The sequence below is a fragment of the Furipterus horrens genome, unplaced genomic scaffold (assembly GCF_987537825.1).
Source record: "Furipterus horrens unplaced genomic scaffold, mFurHor1.1.pri manual_scaffold_7, whole genome shotgun sequence".
NCBI lineage: Eukaryota > Metazoa > Chordata > Mammalia > Chiroptera > Furipteridae > Furipterus > Furipterus horrens.
The window spans coordinates 103,963,084-103,979,416 of NW_028327177.1; the positions used below are offsets into that span (position 1 = coordinate 103,963,084).

Consider the following 16,333-nt stretch of genomic DNA (forward strand, 5'->3'; position numbering starts at 1 on the left):
AGACTGAGGCTCAGAGAGGTTAGGTGACTTACCTATGGTCATACTGTGAGAAAGTGACAGATCAAGCTTAACCTTTCATGCCCACAACTCATCCATCCCTCCTGCTTTCACTCCAAATGTCACAGGTGTCAACCGATTCTATGACAACATCCAAGAGATGGTTGGCTCCAGGCCCTGCATCTGGTGGAAGCTCTGCTGGTCTTTCTTCACCCCAATCATTGTGGCGGTAATAACAAGGCTTAACCAGCCCTGTTAGGATGAGGACAGACAGGGCCCTGGGGTAACTCGGGTCCAAAGAGAAACTTCTGGAGGCAGAGGTGGATGGAAGAGGCCCCAGACCCCTATTCCCTAATAATGCTACTCCCTCCCACTTGAGTATCCACTCTGTGCTCTGCATGAAACCAGACACATTACATCATTCTCACAAACCTTGGAAGAGTAGACACTGTTGCTTCCCTTTACTGCTGAGAGACCCAGCGTGCTCCCAGCCAGCATCACCCAGTGTGTCAGTGCTGCATTCAAACCAAGTCAGCCTCATGCTGGAGCCCAAACTATCCACAGGAGGAGGCCTCTCATTCTCTGCATCTCCCATTTCCTTCTGCAAGAGGAAGCTGAGGCATGAGCAGGCCTGGGAGCTGCACATGTGTCCTGCATAAGGGCACCTGGTCATTGGGGGTGGGAACTGACATTCAACCTTGTTCTGCTTGCCAAGCTGGTTAACTTGGAAAGAGGAGATGCTTTTTACTATTGGTCCTCCCAGAAAGGGTGCCTTTTTCTATTGGTTCTCCCAGAGTCGGCACCTTTTTGTATTGGTCCTTACAGAGAGGATGCCTTCTTCATATTGGTTCTCCCAAGAGGGGTGTCCTTTTCTGTTGGTTGTCACAGAGAAGGCTCCTTTTGCTGTTGTTCCTCCCAGACAGGAAATGTTCTTCTATCATGCTCAAAGGGACCTTATGTACTGGAAGTGGCCTTGAGTGCAGGATTCCCAAGATGTTGGGCCCTTGTGAGGGTCAGCCTCTCAGAATAGGATTGGAGGGCAGTGGACCTATCAGCTGTAGGATCTAAGGAGGGGCCTTGATTGTCCAATATGCATAACTGACTGCCCCCCACCCCCTCTCCTCCACCCTTGCAGGGTGTGTTCCTTTTCAGTGCCGTGCAGATGACTCCTCTCACCATGGGAAGCTATGTTTTCCCCAAGTGGGGCCAGGGCGTTGGCTGGCTCATGGCTCTGTCTTCTATGGTCCTCATCCCTGGGTACATGGCCTACATGTTCCTCACTTTAAAGGGCTCCCTGAAGCAGGTAAGCACCTTCTCCACCCTCTGCATCATTGGTCCCCTTCCCTCACTGTTGCTGGGCCAGCCCCTACCCTAATGGAGCTCATAGTCTAGCAAATTGATAGCCAATGACAATGGAGTGTTAGAGGTGCTATGACTGGGGTAAACCAGGGAGGTGGGTAAGCCCAACTTGGGTTAAGGAGGGTTAGGGAAGGCTTCCTAAAAGAGGGAATAGCTAAGTATGAGCCGGAGTTAAAAACAAAAGCAGAAAGAATGTTCCTAGAAGAGGGTGGGAAGCATGTGCAAAGGCCCATAAGTACAAACTGATCAATGTGGCTGGAAGATAGAGTGAGGAGGGGTACAGGGGGGTGATAAGAGATGAGGGCCGGGAATTTAAGGAGGTCTGGCCAGATCATGGAGGGCTTTGAAAATCAGAACAAGAACTTTGGACTTTATCCTGAGGGTAATGGGGAGCTATCAAGGGTCTGAAGCAGATAAAGGGTAGAATCAGATGTATTGAGGGCTTACTCAAGACCTCATTTGTGAGCTCGACAAAGAGAAAACATAGTCTTACCATCAAGGAAAGACAAAGCATGTGAGACACGCTGCTCCTGGCAGGGCCCTGCTAGCACCTACTAGGTCCATGCCAGTGCTTTGTTAAATGATATCAAATTCTTGATTGAAACCAAGGCAGTGCCAGAGGTACCCACATTCTAGAGACATTAATTAAGTGCAGACTGAGAAGATTTCACTGAGGAGAGGTGCAGGATCAGGTTATGGAGGGTCACAGCTGGGAAGACCCGGATCAGTGGCTCTCAACATTATTTCCCACCAAGATGTGCTCGCTAGACGCACCCAGAGCCAGAAGGAGGGGCTCCAAGGTCTGCAGCACAGGGAAGGTGGGTGATGGGGTGTGTGCAGCCCCTGGAGTTGCTGGTCAGCCTCCTTTTATCATAGGTTGAGAAACTGAGGCCACTCAGGAAACCATTTACCCATTCCTTACAGTAAGTTATTAGCAGAGCCAGGGCTTGCAGCCCTTTTTTCCAACTCCAGGTTCAATGTTTTTATTTTCCATTACCCTCTGCTGAGTCTCAAAAGGAAGTTGGGTCCACATTTGTGCAAGAGAGCACAGCCTGTGCAAAGGCTCAGTGGTGGGAAAGGGCAAGGCGAGTCTGAAGACAGCGCATTATCTGATGAAACAGGATTGCAGGGGAATGTGCGTGGAGAAGGTAGTGGGAGAGCCATCCACCCAGCAAATATGTAATGAACACCTGCTATATGCCAGACACTATTGTCAGTACTAGGGACATAGCATTGAACAAAACAGGCAAAACCCCACTCTCTTGGAGCTTATATTCTAGTAGAGGAAGATCAACAGATAACAAAATAAAACACATTTGATGGAGAGGAGTACTATGGAGAAACATAAAGTAGGAAGGGGTTTAGGGAGTCCTGGGCAAGGCCTCACTGAGGGGAAACACTGAGCCAAGGCCTAAGGAGGTAGAGATGTGTAACTATCTGAAAGCAAGGATGTATCGCACAGAGGGTATAGCAAATGCAAAGGCCCTGAGGCAGATGTATGCTCCATGTGTGTGAGGAGGCCAGTGGGGCTGGAATGAAGCAAGTGAGGGGGTGGGGGAGGACATGGAGGTCTGAGATAACAGGGGCCAGTTCATATGGGGTCTAGTAGGACTTTGGTGAAGTGGGAGCTATTGTTGTATCCTGAGTAGGGACACGATCACTAACATAACTCCTCCAACTGCTGTGTTGAGAATAGAATGAAGGGGATGATGGTCAAGAATGGATGTGAAGGGCCAGTGGGGAGTTATTGCTATAACACAAGTGAGAGGAGGTGTGCATGGGAGCATTGGAGGGATTGGAGGATGTGGAGACATGGCCAGAGTCAGGGCACAGTTTGAAGGCAGAGCAGACAGCATAGACTTGAAAAGATGATAGGGGAACAGAGAGGCGAGTCTCCTTCCATCTCAGCCCGAATTCTCCCCGGTGCCCACAGCGCATTCAGGTCATGATTCAGCCCAGCGAAGACATCGTTCGCCCAGAGAATGGTCCAGAGCAACCCCAGGCCAGTGGCTCAGCCAGCAAAGAGGCCTACATCTAGGGGTATGGGGCGATTCGCCGACCGACACTGTCACCCCCCACCCCCAACCCAACCTGGCTGAGTATGACCACCACTTGATGTCTGAAGATACCATTTTATCTCAACCTACCTCGAGTGGTGAGTCCAGACACCATCACCACGCAGAGAGAGGAGGTGGGGGACAGTTTCACCCCTAGTGGGTCCTGCCTTGGGCAAAGATACTTGATGACTCCGGCACGTGAGGGCCGCTGACCTTTTTAATCCGGGCCCCATAAGCATCAAGCAGTCTGCCTTTGTGACTGCAGCGGTAGATCATTTTTATCCCGCCAGTGAGTGCGGCTGCACCCTCCTGGGTTTTAGTCGTTTTCCTGACTGTTCTCTTACTGCTGAAACCCATGACTGTTATCTTGGACTTTGCAGGAGTTCGTTTCCATCGGAACGCTGCTCTGTACACATGAAAAGGGCATTTTGTAAAACAGATCTCTAGGGAGAGCTCACTCTTACGTAGCAGGGAGCCAGCGGAGCTCTTTCATTTTTTAGTTTTCTCCTTCCCGAGGCAGCTTGACTTTAAAACAAGCCCCAAGGACCTCAGTCAGCATTCCCAGATGTGCTTCCCAAGCAGTCTGTGTAGTGTCCTTTTTCCCTGCTGCTGGCAAAGTGAGCGTGTCTGCAGCCAAGCTCTCCTGCCCCCTCCTCAGCAAGCCATTCTGATTGCACCTGGTCCTGCTCCTTGGAAAACTGCCACAAGCACAATTAATTTTTTTATTGTCATTCTGGGGGACCTAAGATCCTGCTGGGGAAGTTCCCTAATCAAAGCCCCAGTTTTTCTTAGGATGCCTGGCTTCACAGAGCACAGAACAGTTGCAAAGGAAATCAAGGTCAAGTCCTGTCCCTGAGTCAAAACCATCTCCCGCTCACTGCCACCCCATTCAAAGCTGCTGCCTTTTCATCCCCTTTGAAATTCCTCAGTGGGAATCCTCTCACTGCCACTGAAATCTACCCAGCCACTAACTGAGGAGCTAGTGTTAATCTAGGCCCCAACCACCCAACCCCAAAGTGCTTCCAAGAGTAAACTGCTTCGCTGGGAAGTAGTTTTTGTTCTTTTCTGGAATGGGCTCCGTGGTGGTGGCAGTCGATCAGCAAATCGGGTGAGGACTGTTCCTTGCACGCCCCAGTAACTCAGTGTTTCTCATTTGCCAGGAAGATGGGTTCCCACGTAGCAAATCGTCTCTTGTGCCCTGTAGCTCCTTAGCTAGTTAGCTCACAAACTGTGTTTTACAAATAATCCTTAATAACTATGGTAAATAACTGCAACTGTGGGTTTTTTAATCTCTCGTCATTCTCATCTGAAAGTGACCTGTGACCAGCATACCAGTTCTTGCAATAAGGTATTACCCTCAGAATATTAAGCACATTATTGTAGAGAAAACAAAAAGTACTTGTACACATATAAATGCACACACAGATACCCTCATCCTCATGCGTGGTATATAGGGTCTTGTTTGATATTGTGTAGGAAATCTAAAACCTTTTCCTGAGGTCACCTGTAAAATAGTCTCATTGCTAAGGCATCCCGAATGCCAGCTGGTGAATTCATGATCAAACCACATATGTATTGTTAATTTTTAGGGTTTAGGCTGAAAGGAACCTGTCACTGTGTCTCATGATCCCACCCCCATCCTGTGTGAATTCCTTTAGACTAAGGGCAGGAAGACTTCAAACTTTCTCTTTGTTCTTCAATGTGAACTAAGACCAAGTCTTTTTAAGACAAATGCAGTGTATTTCACGTTTGTAAGCACATCTAAGTGCAATGTTTGGCAAGAAATCCCCTAAATGATTTCCATCCAAACCTACTTATATAGCACAATATTACGTGTCGTACAACTGTGAGAACTGTGAATATGTGTAACTTTTTTTAGTATTTACCCTGGGGAGAAAAGATATTGTATTATCATATATGTTTTTTTTTTTAATAAGGATTTATTCTCTGAACACCAAGTAAATCTATCTCTATATAAAAATATATGTAATATAAACATATTCAAACTATATACAGAGCCTGTTTTAAAAAATTACAGTATTATTTAGTAAAATTATCTGTTCTATGGACCAAATGTAAAATATTTATAAATGAAGATGCATTTTAAATGTCTATAAATGGTGTCATAACTAGAGCACGGACATTATGTACATTTCTAAGAATTTAGAGGAAAAATAATAAAGGTTCTATGATATACAACATCAGATGTTCAGTTCTTTGGGGTGGGGGCACAACACCCTCTTTTATCAGACTAACACATACACACAATATTATTTTTCCCCAAAAGAGAGAGAGAGAGATTTGGGCTCAAAATCTAATGCTACAGAGGTAGAATTTCAAAAAGTTTTTGAATGTATGGATAAAAAATGACTCTGCTACTGAAGGGAGGTATTTTTACTATTCTAGAAAACTTTAATGTGGTCAACTAAATAAAGTTAAAACCAGGATAGTAGGAGCACATTTAGTTAACAAGAACACTCATTCATTCATTATCACTCAAAATACTATTTTTTAATTGTTTTGATTTTTACTTTTGAAATCCTATTCAGGAAAATTTGAATTTTACAGAGAAGTTGTAAGAATGGTTTGATTGACACCTGGATTCACCAGTTGTTGATATGGCGATACTTTAAACTCTGTCAGTCAAAGTTTAGTCTGGAAAGCCAACCCACTGTATCATGGAATAAGGGATTTATTACAGGAACAAGACCTTATTCAATTAAGGTAGAAGTTAGGAAGTAAGAGTCTGAAAGAGGGAGTTGGGGGATCAGAGCTAAGTCACAAACCAACCTGAGCAAGAAGAGGTGTGGGCAATATGCATGTCCCCATAGTTCCTTGCTGCCCCTTTTGCAGAGGACCCACAATGCGTGGGAGTTGAGTGAGACTCAAAGCCAGCACAAAGTAAGTGTGCTGTGTCTACAACTGAGTAAGCAGGGGCTCTGAGAGCCTGAAGAGGTCACTCTCTATTTGAACTAGAACTTAGTTCCGAAGCAGAAAGGAGGCAATGGTGTCCTAAGAAACACCTATCACCCAAGGAACCCTCATCACATCCTTTCTTACTCAAGTTACTTCCCTGTGTTAGCCAAACAGTTACACTGAAAATGATGGCATAGAAGGAAAGGGAAAGATACGGTAACCTATACTGTCTTTTCCTTGTCAGTAAGCTGAAAGTAGTGAGTATTGGGAGAATGTGAGAAATCAAATAAGTGATACAAAAACAACTCAGTTATGTGCAGGTTTCTACTGTTGTGCTAAGAACAAAATGCATATGCATGTACAAGCTTCAAAATAAATATTGTATAATTCACGTATGAATTAAATGCTCTTGCATACTATAAAGATAAATAGTAAAATTTATGCTAAACATTCAGATTTCAAGTTTTACTTTACATAGGATGATATTAAATAGCAAATTAAAAAAACACCAAGACCAGTTGAGAGAAAAAAAATGAAAGGAAGGAAAAGCCTTATTTTTGTACTTTTAACAGCACTTCTTTCTTGCTTTTTGAACAAGGGGCCCTGCATTTGCCTTTTGAACAGTAACATGCAAATAAAATAGTCTGCTGTGGGGAAAGTTTTGGGAAGGGTGTGGCCTCTGCATAGCTCCCCTCTCTGGATGTCTGGTGGACAACTTGGGGCCACTGCTCCACAGATCACTGGGCAGGAGAGAGCAAGGACAGCCAGACCCCTCCTGCACCCCTGGGAGCACAGAGCTGTCTCCCTGAATCCGACCCTGAAGACCTTCAGAGAGTAACGGCTGCTATTTTACTTCTGCCTTCCAAATATTGGGCAATGTTGGTTTTGGCCAACTCTAATCCAGAACTACACAGAGAAGAAGGTTCTGGGAAATGTAGTTTTAGCTTAACCAAGTGGATAGAACAATACAACTCCCCTCTTCCCCACAAATATAATAATAATATGATGATGATGACGATTTTGCTAATCCATTTGAGAATCAGTTGCTGATATTTGGACTCTGCTTCTCTTAAAACATGAGCATATCTGCTCCAAGAAAAAGGACATTCCCCTATATAACCAAAATACATTTATTAAATGCAGAAAATCTCACACTGTTACAATACAGTTATCTAATCTACAGTCCATATCCAATTTCTCCAATTGTCCTGACAATGCCCTTTATGGCAATTTTTGTCTGATCATGGATGAGACATTGCATTGAGATATCATGCTTCCTGGCACACATTTTTGAGCACTTCTACTTGCCAGGCAGAGATGACACAGTGAAACTCCCAAACTCACTAGAGTTTGATTTGGAAAAAGAAAAAAAAAAAGCACTTGCAGTTCTGTAAGAGAGGAGCCAGGGACATGTTCCGCCTCTGGCTCTTCCTAAAATAGCCTTAAGCTTGGTTCCTTCCCTTCATTCAGGTCTCTGCTCAAATGTCATCTCCTCCCAGAAGACTCACCTGAGCACCCTACTTAAAATACCATCCTTCCCTGACTCTTTCTGTCCCTTAATTCTGCTGTATTTTCCTGATTTTCAGTGCTCTTATGTTTATTAACTTGCCTCCCTCTGATATAACGAAAGCTCTGGGAGGAGAGAGACTTTTTCTGGTTCACTGCTGTGTCCTAAATCCCCAGAACAGTGCCTGACACACAGGAGGAGCTCAATAAATACATGAATGAATGAATGAATACAGGGAATGACCATGTAACAGTCATCAAGTTCTCTGGCTTTAGGGTCAGACAGCCTGAACATGAGTTTTGGCTCTGCTACTCACTTTCCATGCATGTCTGGACATGTTAGTTAAATCTCTACATCTCAGTTGCCTCACAAAATTGTAGTTAGTGAAATGAGTTAAAACAAGGAAAGCACAAAGCACAGTGCCTGGCCCAGAATGAGCACACAAAAAAATAGCAAGTGTTATTATAGCAATGGTACCTGAGATCTTCCCTTAGAAGGACATTTTTAATCAGTGTCCATTGCCCACCCAGAGCCCTGTGTTTTGAAGAATTTCATCTACCAAACTGTCATTTAATAATAAGGCCCCCCTTATTATTAATCAGATATGGCTGCTAATTAGAGCTCCTGAGGTAACTGGGATGACAGCACTGAGCTGATACCATTCCAGACAAAAACAAAGCAATGTAGCATTTTGGGAACCCAGCTCAACCTGATGGTGGGTAATTATGTGATTTCCTCTGGGCTCAGTGCATATGAAAAAAAGAGGTTCCTGTTGCCCTGTTGGTTTCCTGAGGGACCTCACCCGTCCAGGGCCTGAGGCAGGTTTGTAGCTCCTTCAGCTCCCAAAATAACTGGTTGCAGATTTTGCGTTTCTCCTCTTCAAAATCAAAATCATGCAGATTGCTTTGAGGAGCAAACTTCCAGGCAAGAAGACCACATCGTAGATCAAGTTAATAGAAAAGATCACAAAAAAGGCTCATAGTCCTGAGGCTCAAATTGCGTGCCCATCTCTCTTTTCTTCCCATAAACTTGCAGCAGTGGAACTGCTGAGGCAATTTTGAGGCCTGTGCGTTTTTTAAGGGCACTCACACTGAGGACTAAGTTGTCTTCCAGGTAGATTATGTCCATTTTCATTCCCCCCAGAAGTATCAGTGGTGATAATTCCCGGACACTCTTTCCCAAACCAGGTCTTGTTATTTTCAAAATCATTTCTGTCAGGCTCAGTCACTGGAAGGGGAGTCTGGAGACCAGGTATAAAGTGTAAGCAGTTTATTGAGCAGGCAAGAACTGGGTGAGAGGCAATCTATCCCCGGACCTCTTTGAAAGCCTGTAGGAGTCCCACCCAGCCTCCGCTGAGACATATCTTTTAAGCCAGCAAACTGCAACAGCCAGGCACCCAGAGGCTCTGGGAAAGTTCATGATAAGGGAGCTGCAGAGGCTCTGTTTGTTATCTTGGTCAAGGGGTTAGTAATCATTCATTCTGGCTGTTCCTGATAATTTCCAGAACTATCCATAACTAACTCCTATCCTTCTCAAACTATTCCAAAAAATTCAAAAGGAGGGAAGATTCCTAAACTTTTTATGAGGCCAATATTATCCCAATTCTAAAACCAAATAAAGACACAACAAAGAAACTACAGGCCAATATCACTGATGAATTTAGATGCTAAAATCTTCAACAAAATATTGGCAATCTGGATCCAGCAATACATTAAAAAGATTATACACCATGATTAAGTGAGATTCATCCCAGGGATGCAAGGATGGTATAATATTTGCAAATCGATAAAAGTAATATACCACATAAATGAAATGAAAGACAAAAATCACATGATCATATCAATAGATGCTTAAAAAGCATCTGATAAAGTACAGCACTCATTTATGATAAAAACACTCAGCACAGTGGGAATAGAGGGAGGATACCTCAACATAGTGAATATGTATATGAGAAACCAACAACCAATACCATACGCAATGGGCAAAAACTAAAAGCTTTCCTCTTAAGATCAGGAACAAGACAAGGGTGTCTGCTTTCACCACTTTTATTTAACGTAGTATTGAAGTTCTAGCCACAGCAATCAGACAAGAAAATAAATAAATAAAAGGCATCCAAATTGGAAAGGAGGAAGTAAAACTATCATTATTTATGGATGACATGATAGTGTACATAGAAAAACCTATAGTCTCCACCAAAAAACTACCTGATCTAATAAGTGAATTTGGCAAAATATTGGGATACAAAGTCAACACTCAGAAATTGAAGGCATTTTTTGTTGTTTTTTAAATTTCTTTTTTTATTTTGTTCTATTAAAGTTGTCCCCCATTTTTGCCCTGTTACTCTCCCCTGCCCCACCCACCCCACCTCTCTCCCACAGTCAATCCCCTCCTTGTTGTCCATGGCTCATTTATACTAGTTCCTACACTAGTCCCCTCCCCTTCTTCCCATTTACTATAGCAACAAAAAGTAATAATAAAGTACTTAGGAATAAACTTACCAAGGAGGTAAAAGACCTGTACTCAGAAAACTACAGAACACTAAAGAAATAAATTAAGGAGGATACAAATAAATGGAAGAATATACCATGTTCATGGATGGGAAGAATTAACATTATTAAAATGTCCATACTACCCAAAACAATCTAAAGATTCAACACAATTTCTATTAAAATGCCAATGGTATATTTCACAGATCTAGAACAAAGGCTTCAAAATTTTATATAAAACCAAAAAATACCCTGAATAGGCTCAGCAATCTTGAGAAAGAAGAACAAAGTAGGAGGAATCACAATACCTGATACCAAACTGTACTACAAGGCCACTGTAATCAAAACAATCTGACACAAGAACAGACACATAGACCAATGGAACAGAATAGAGAGCCCAGAAATAAACCCAGGGCTCTATGGTCAACTAATATTTGACAAAGGGGGTGGAAGCATAAAATGGAATAAAAATAGCCTCTTCAATAAATGGTATTGGAAGATCTGGACAGGTACATGCAAAAAAATGAAACTAGACCACCAACCTACACCATATATCAGAATAAACTCAAGATGAATCAAAGACTTAAATGTAAGCCGTGACACCATAAAAGTCCTAGAGGAACACATAGGCAGTAAAATTTCAGATATCCCACACAGCAATATTTTCACCGATATATCTCCTAGGGCAAAGGAAGTAAAGGAAAGAATAAATAAATGGGACTACATCAAATTTAAAAGCTGCACAGCTAAAGAAAATATTATTAAAATGAAAAGAGATCCAGCCATATGGAAAACATATTTGCCAATGATACCTTGGACAAGGGTTTGATCTCCAAAATACATAAAGAACTCATATGACTCAACACCAGGAAGACAATCTGATTTAAAAATGGGCAAAGAACCTGAACAACACTTCTCCAAGTAGGACATACAGAGGGTCCATAGACACATGAAAAAATGCTCAACATCACTAGCCATCAGAGAGATGCAAATAAAAACCACAATGAGATACCACTTTACAGCTGTCAGAATGGCCATCATCAACAAATCAACAAACAGCAAGTGCTGGTGAGGATGTGGAGCAAAGGGAACCCTAGTGCACTTTGGTAGAAATTCAGACTGGTACAGCCACTGTGGAAAGCAGTATGAAATTTCCTCAAAAAACTAAAAATGGAACTGCCTTTTGACCCAGCAATTCCACCCCTATGTTCATAGCAGCGTTATTTACAATAGCCAAGTGCTGGAAAGAGCCTACGTGCCCATCTGTAGATGAGTGGATCAAAAAACTGTGGTATCTTTACACAATGAGATACTATGCAGCAGAAAGAAAGAAGGAACTCCTACCTTTTGCAACAGCACGGATGGAACTGGCTAATATTATGCTAACTGAAATAAGCCAGGCAGCAAAAGACAAATAGCATGTGATCTCACCTAATACATGAACCTAATGAACAAAACAAGCAAACGAGCAAAATAGAACCAGACTGACAGTGACCAGAGGGAAGAGGGTAAGGGGAAAAGGGTGGAAAGAAAGGGAAGGGACTTGTCAAGGAACATGTAGGAATGGCCCATGGACATGGACAACAGAGTGGGGGTTGACTGTGGGAGCTGTGGGTGGGGGCGGGGTAGTGGAGAGCAACGAGGGAAAAATTGGGACAACTGTAATAGAACAACAATAAAATATTCAATTTAAAAAGTCATTTCCAATTTCACAGCCAACCATATCTTAATAACTGAGCTGATATTTCTTTGAATTTCACTGATGCTGGTCTTTTTATTTTCATGCATTTCTGGCATTTGTATTTATTTTGTCTCTCCCCTCTCTGTCCTCACAAACCATCTCTTTCATGATCCTCTTGGAAATTTCTCTGTGTCAAGCCTCAGGCTCCCCAGGCTGTTGTGGGGACGCTTAGAGGAGCTGCATTCGTTGAGGCTCCACTAGATAAGAAGGAGGAGCCAATCGCCTTCCAAGCGTTTTCTCATTACCCCGCCCAGCAGCCCACAGGCCGTAGAGGGTCCTCAGGCCAGTGCCCCTGCCTCACCTCTTCGGGCCCTTCCATTTCCATACTTGTTCACAGTGGCACCTGATGTGCCTTTGCTCTGATATCTAACACCTCTTGCCAGTACCACAGACACGGTATTGCTTTTTATAATGGAAAACACGTAATAAACTATGTTTTTTCAAAAAGCACACAGCCGCATGAGCTTGCCAATGTGGAGAAGTACAATTTACTGACAAGATCATCTCATTACGATGCTCACACAGATAAAGACTGTACATGTCTCGCTCTAGGAGAAAAGTTTCCTTGTACTAAAAAGTGCTCATGAGGACATGTGGGGAGCCCAACCAGGATGGAAAACTCTAGTAACATCGTCCAAGGAGAAACTAGGGGCTCTAGCAATGTGCTCACTACAGGTTTCACCTAATGTTTTTAAGGGGATTTGTTGGTGTTTTCTTTGAGATCTGGGTCAGTTCAGGTCTAAAAAGAAGCAGATGCTAAGAGAGAATTAAAAGTGAAATAGATTTGCTTGGCTGAATGCCTTTAAATGACACAGGAGAGAGAGGGCAGGCGCAGGCAGAGGGACACCCTGGCCACTGTGATGCCAGGCACCTGTGCAAGGAGAGGAGGGAGGAAGGAGGCTGGGGTAGAAAGAGCCTCAGGCTGCAGGCAGTGCCGGGACACTGTCAGCCAGACCAACGGACAGCCCCAGTGCAATGACTGTCATTAGAGGAGTCCCACACTTGAGAAATGTCCAGGCGCCAGTACCTCCACCATGCTCGGTCCCTGACCAGGGTTGCCAGGGAGAGTACAGACTGGTTCAAATGCTATGGTGGGTCCCGAAGGCGCTGCAGGAGGAGGCCACAGGCTGGCTGCACTCCCACTGCGTTCTCCAAATCACAGGAATACAGGGACAAGGAAAGGACACATTTCCCAAATGCCTTCTACCTGCCCAGCACTTTCTCATGGAATATTGTTTATTCCCACCACCAATCTGCGCAAAGGTGGGGGTTACTATATCCATTTATAGATGAGTACCTTGAGGCTCAGAGAGGGAATGCAACTCTCCCAAGCCCACACAGCTGTAAGTCACAGGACTGGAAACCACAGTGGTGGCCTCCATGGGCAGAGACACACACAGGGCACCAGGCAAAGGTCTAAAACCAGGCAGAGTTCAGGCCAGAGGGAGATCAGAAAAATCCCATCGTGTGGATGTTGGAAGCCACTTTTCTACTGGAGACTCAGGAATTGTCCCAACCTTTACTGGGGACAATCTAGATGTAAGGTCCTACACTAACCCAGTGAGTCTTTGGGGAACTCGAGAATAGAAATGCACAAGAAGTTTACAGGGACTACCAGGTAGCCCCAGCCAGGAGGCCCAGGGCACAAAATAACCTTCACTACCTCTTCAGAAGATAGCTGAAACCAGCAGAGCCCATGCAAATCCAAGAGGAGGCCAGGTAAAGAGCTGATCCCCGGCTCCACCTCCGCCGTTCCTATCCATAAAGTCTGGGCTGCGGCCCAGGATTTGCCTTCTAAAAAGCAGCCCAATCAAGAAACACTGTTTAAAACAATCCAGAAACCAAAATTGAGGAATATTTCACAAAACACCTGGCTTATGCTCTTGAAAAGTCAAGGTCCTAAAAGACAAAGATTGAAGAATGTTTAGATTAAGGTGACAATACAGCTGAATACAATGGGTAATCTGGAATTAGATTCCAAGCCGGAAAAAATTTCATTTTCTTTTGTTGCAAAGGGCATTAGTAAGACAACAGGTGAAATTTGAATAAGATATGTAGATTAGATAGTAATATTGTATCAGTGTTGATTTCCTGATTTTGATCAATACACTGTGATTATGTAAGAGAATGTCCTTGCTTTTAGGAAATGCGTACTGAAGTATTCAGGGGTAAAGAGACATCATGTCTACAATTTATTCTTAAATAAAGAAAAATAATAATATACACACACATGAGAAAGAGAAAGATGAAGTAGGTAAATGTGAAGAAACAACATTTGAGAAATCCAGGTGGATGGTATACAGATCCTTTATACTAATTCTACAACTTCTAAGTCTGACATGATTTAAACACACAATCTAGGAGGAGCCTGGGTGGGGGTTCCTGCAGGGATGAGGGAGGTGGGGAGGGAGAAATGCAGGCTTTGGTTTGGACTAGGACTGCTCCTCATTCACCCACTCCTATCCCTGAGATAGCCCCTCTTCTGGAAAACTCCTCCTTCGAGTCTCAGCTGAGAAGTTACCTCTGTGAAGCCTTTCAAAATTACCATGGTCCAGGCTGTGATGGGTGTCCCCTGTGCTCCCAGGACTCCCTGTCCCAGAATTTGCCTCCCCAACTGGTCTGTGAGCCCCTTGGGGATGGAGTGCGTTGTGGACTGTGTGTCATTTGTCTTTGTGTCCCCAGTTCTGGCACTATGTTTGCCACATGCCAATACTCAAAAGACATCTAGTTTTGGATTTCTGTTCCTGAGACCCAGCATTTTACAATATACACTAGCCAGCTAAGCCCTGCCTAACCTCTGTTTCATAGTACCCATCAGGCCCTAAGGTAGGTCTGATTACTGTGGTCTTATGGATGAAAAACTGATGCTTAGGGAGAAACGAGTGACTTGCTTTAAAAAAACACTTAATGAATGCATGAATCAATGAATGAATAAGGCAGAAGTTTCTATGAGCAAGGGGCCAAAGGTGTGTGTTTTCAGGATAGGAAGGGGACTCCAGGAGTGAGGTCCCAGTTCAACTGAAGGAGACACATTCTCATAGTCAGGACTATCCAACAATAGAACAAGCTGCCTTGGTAGAAAGTGAGTTCACCATCCCTGGAGGTGTGCAAGCAGAGGGCCCCATCTTGAGAGAGATGAAAGGAAGATGAGAGGCGGCGGCACACCTGGGAGGGCTGCTTCTAGGACTTTCCTGGCAGCAGACATTTCCTGGTCCAGTGGGAGAAGGGACTTGGCGAACTGAAGTTAAGCACTTGCTCTCTTTTCCTCACTCTTGCCAACCCTCACCCCAAGAATAACATGTTTCTAATGACTGAGTCCCTGGCCCATTAAAATGTTAATTTTAAAAATTAGCCCTTGCACTTAGAGTATTGTTAAGCTGAAGCTTTACAACAAAGCAATGGCCTCATTAGACTTTATTTAAAGCCAGGACTCCCTCCAATGAGACTAATAGTGGTCACATGGGGCCTGCAGCTGGCCCCATCTGGGGCTTGAGAGCCAACTGGGACATTCAAAATCGCATCTTCTCAGCCTCAGCTAGAATCCTGTTGCCAGCCTCCACTCCAGACCCTCAATAGCTTTTGATGTGGGGCCCTCACCTGGTGGAGGTTGCCCCTTCAAATATAGCTCAACTCTAGTCTCTCCTTTTCCCCTTCACCCAGGCCACCACCATGATTTACCTGGTGGCTGCAGTGACCTCCTAGCTGGTTGCTGGCTTCTACTCTTGACCTTCTAACCCATTCTCCAAACACAGCTGGAGAGCTTTTTCTAGAGCTGAAGTCAGTTGGTGAGACCCACATGCTGAAAACCCTCCAACAGGCTCCTGCTGTACTGAGAATCAAGTTCAAACTCCTCACTGTGCCCTGCAGGGTCCTGTCTGACCTGTTCTCCCACCTTCGGCCACATTCAGCTGCCCCTTGTTCTTTGCCTGTTCTCATCTCTGGCATTGTCTGTGCCTTCCCTCCGCCAAGTGCGCCCTGTCCCCCCATCAGCTCTCCTTCAAGGCCCCTCTGGAGTGTCCTCTCCCACCAGAACCATGCTCGGGAGGCCTCTGAACCTGCTTGGCTGAGCACAAATGCACCGCGTTATCATCTCTTCCCATTTTCACTCCCCAGCTAGACTGTCGGTCCCATGAGGACGGGAGCTGTTCTGCTCACCAGCATTTCCCTTGCACCAAACACACTCCTGTCACATTGTAAAGGCTTGATAACCATGTGCTGATTGAAATGGGCAGATGTGTAAAAGAGTAAGGATACGAGAAGACAGATAAAC

General features: G+C 44.3%; 1 protein-coding gene across 1 annotated transcript in view; it reads left to right on the forward strand.

The window, feature by feature from the left end:
* The window catches only part of SLC6A1 (solute carrier family 6 member 1), a 40,779-nt gene extending 35,165 nt beyond the window's left edge, over positions 1–5,614 (forward strand). The window contains exons 14-16 of the mRNA XM_090284177.1: positions 126–226; positions 1,133–1,300; positions 3,290–5,614. Coding sequence (XP_090140303.1) covers positions 126–226; positions 1,133–1,300; positions 3,290–3,394 — 374 coding nt within the window. The 3' untranslated portion in view covers positions 3,395–5,614. The remainder of the gene's footprint in view (positions 1–125; positions 227–1,132; positions 1,301–3,289) is intronic.
* Positions 5,615–16,333: the final 10,719 nt, after the last annotated feature.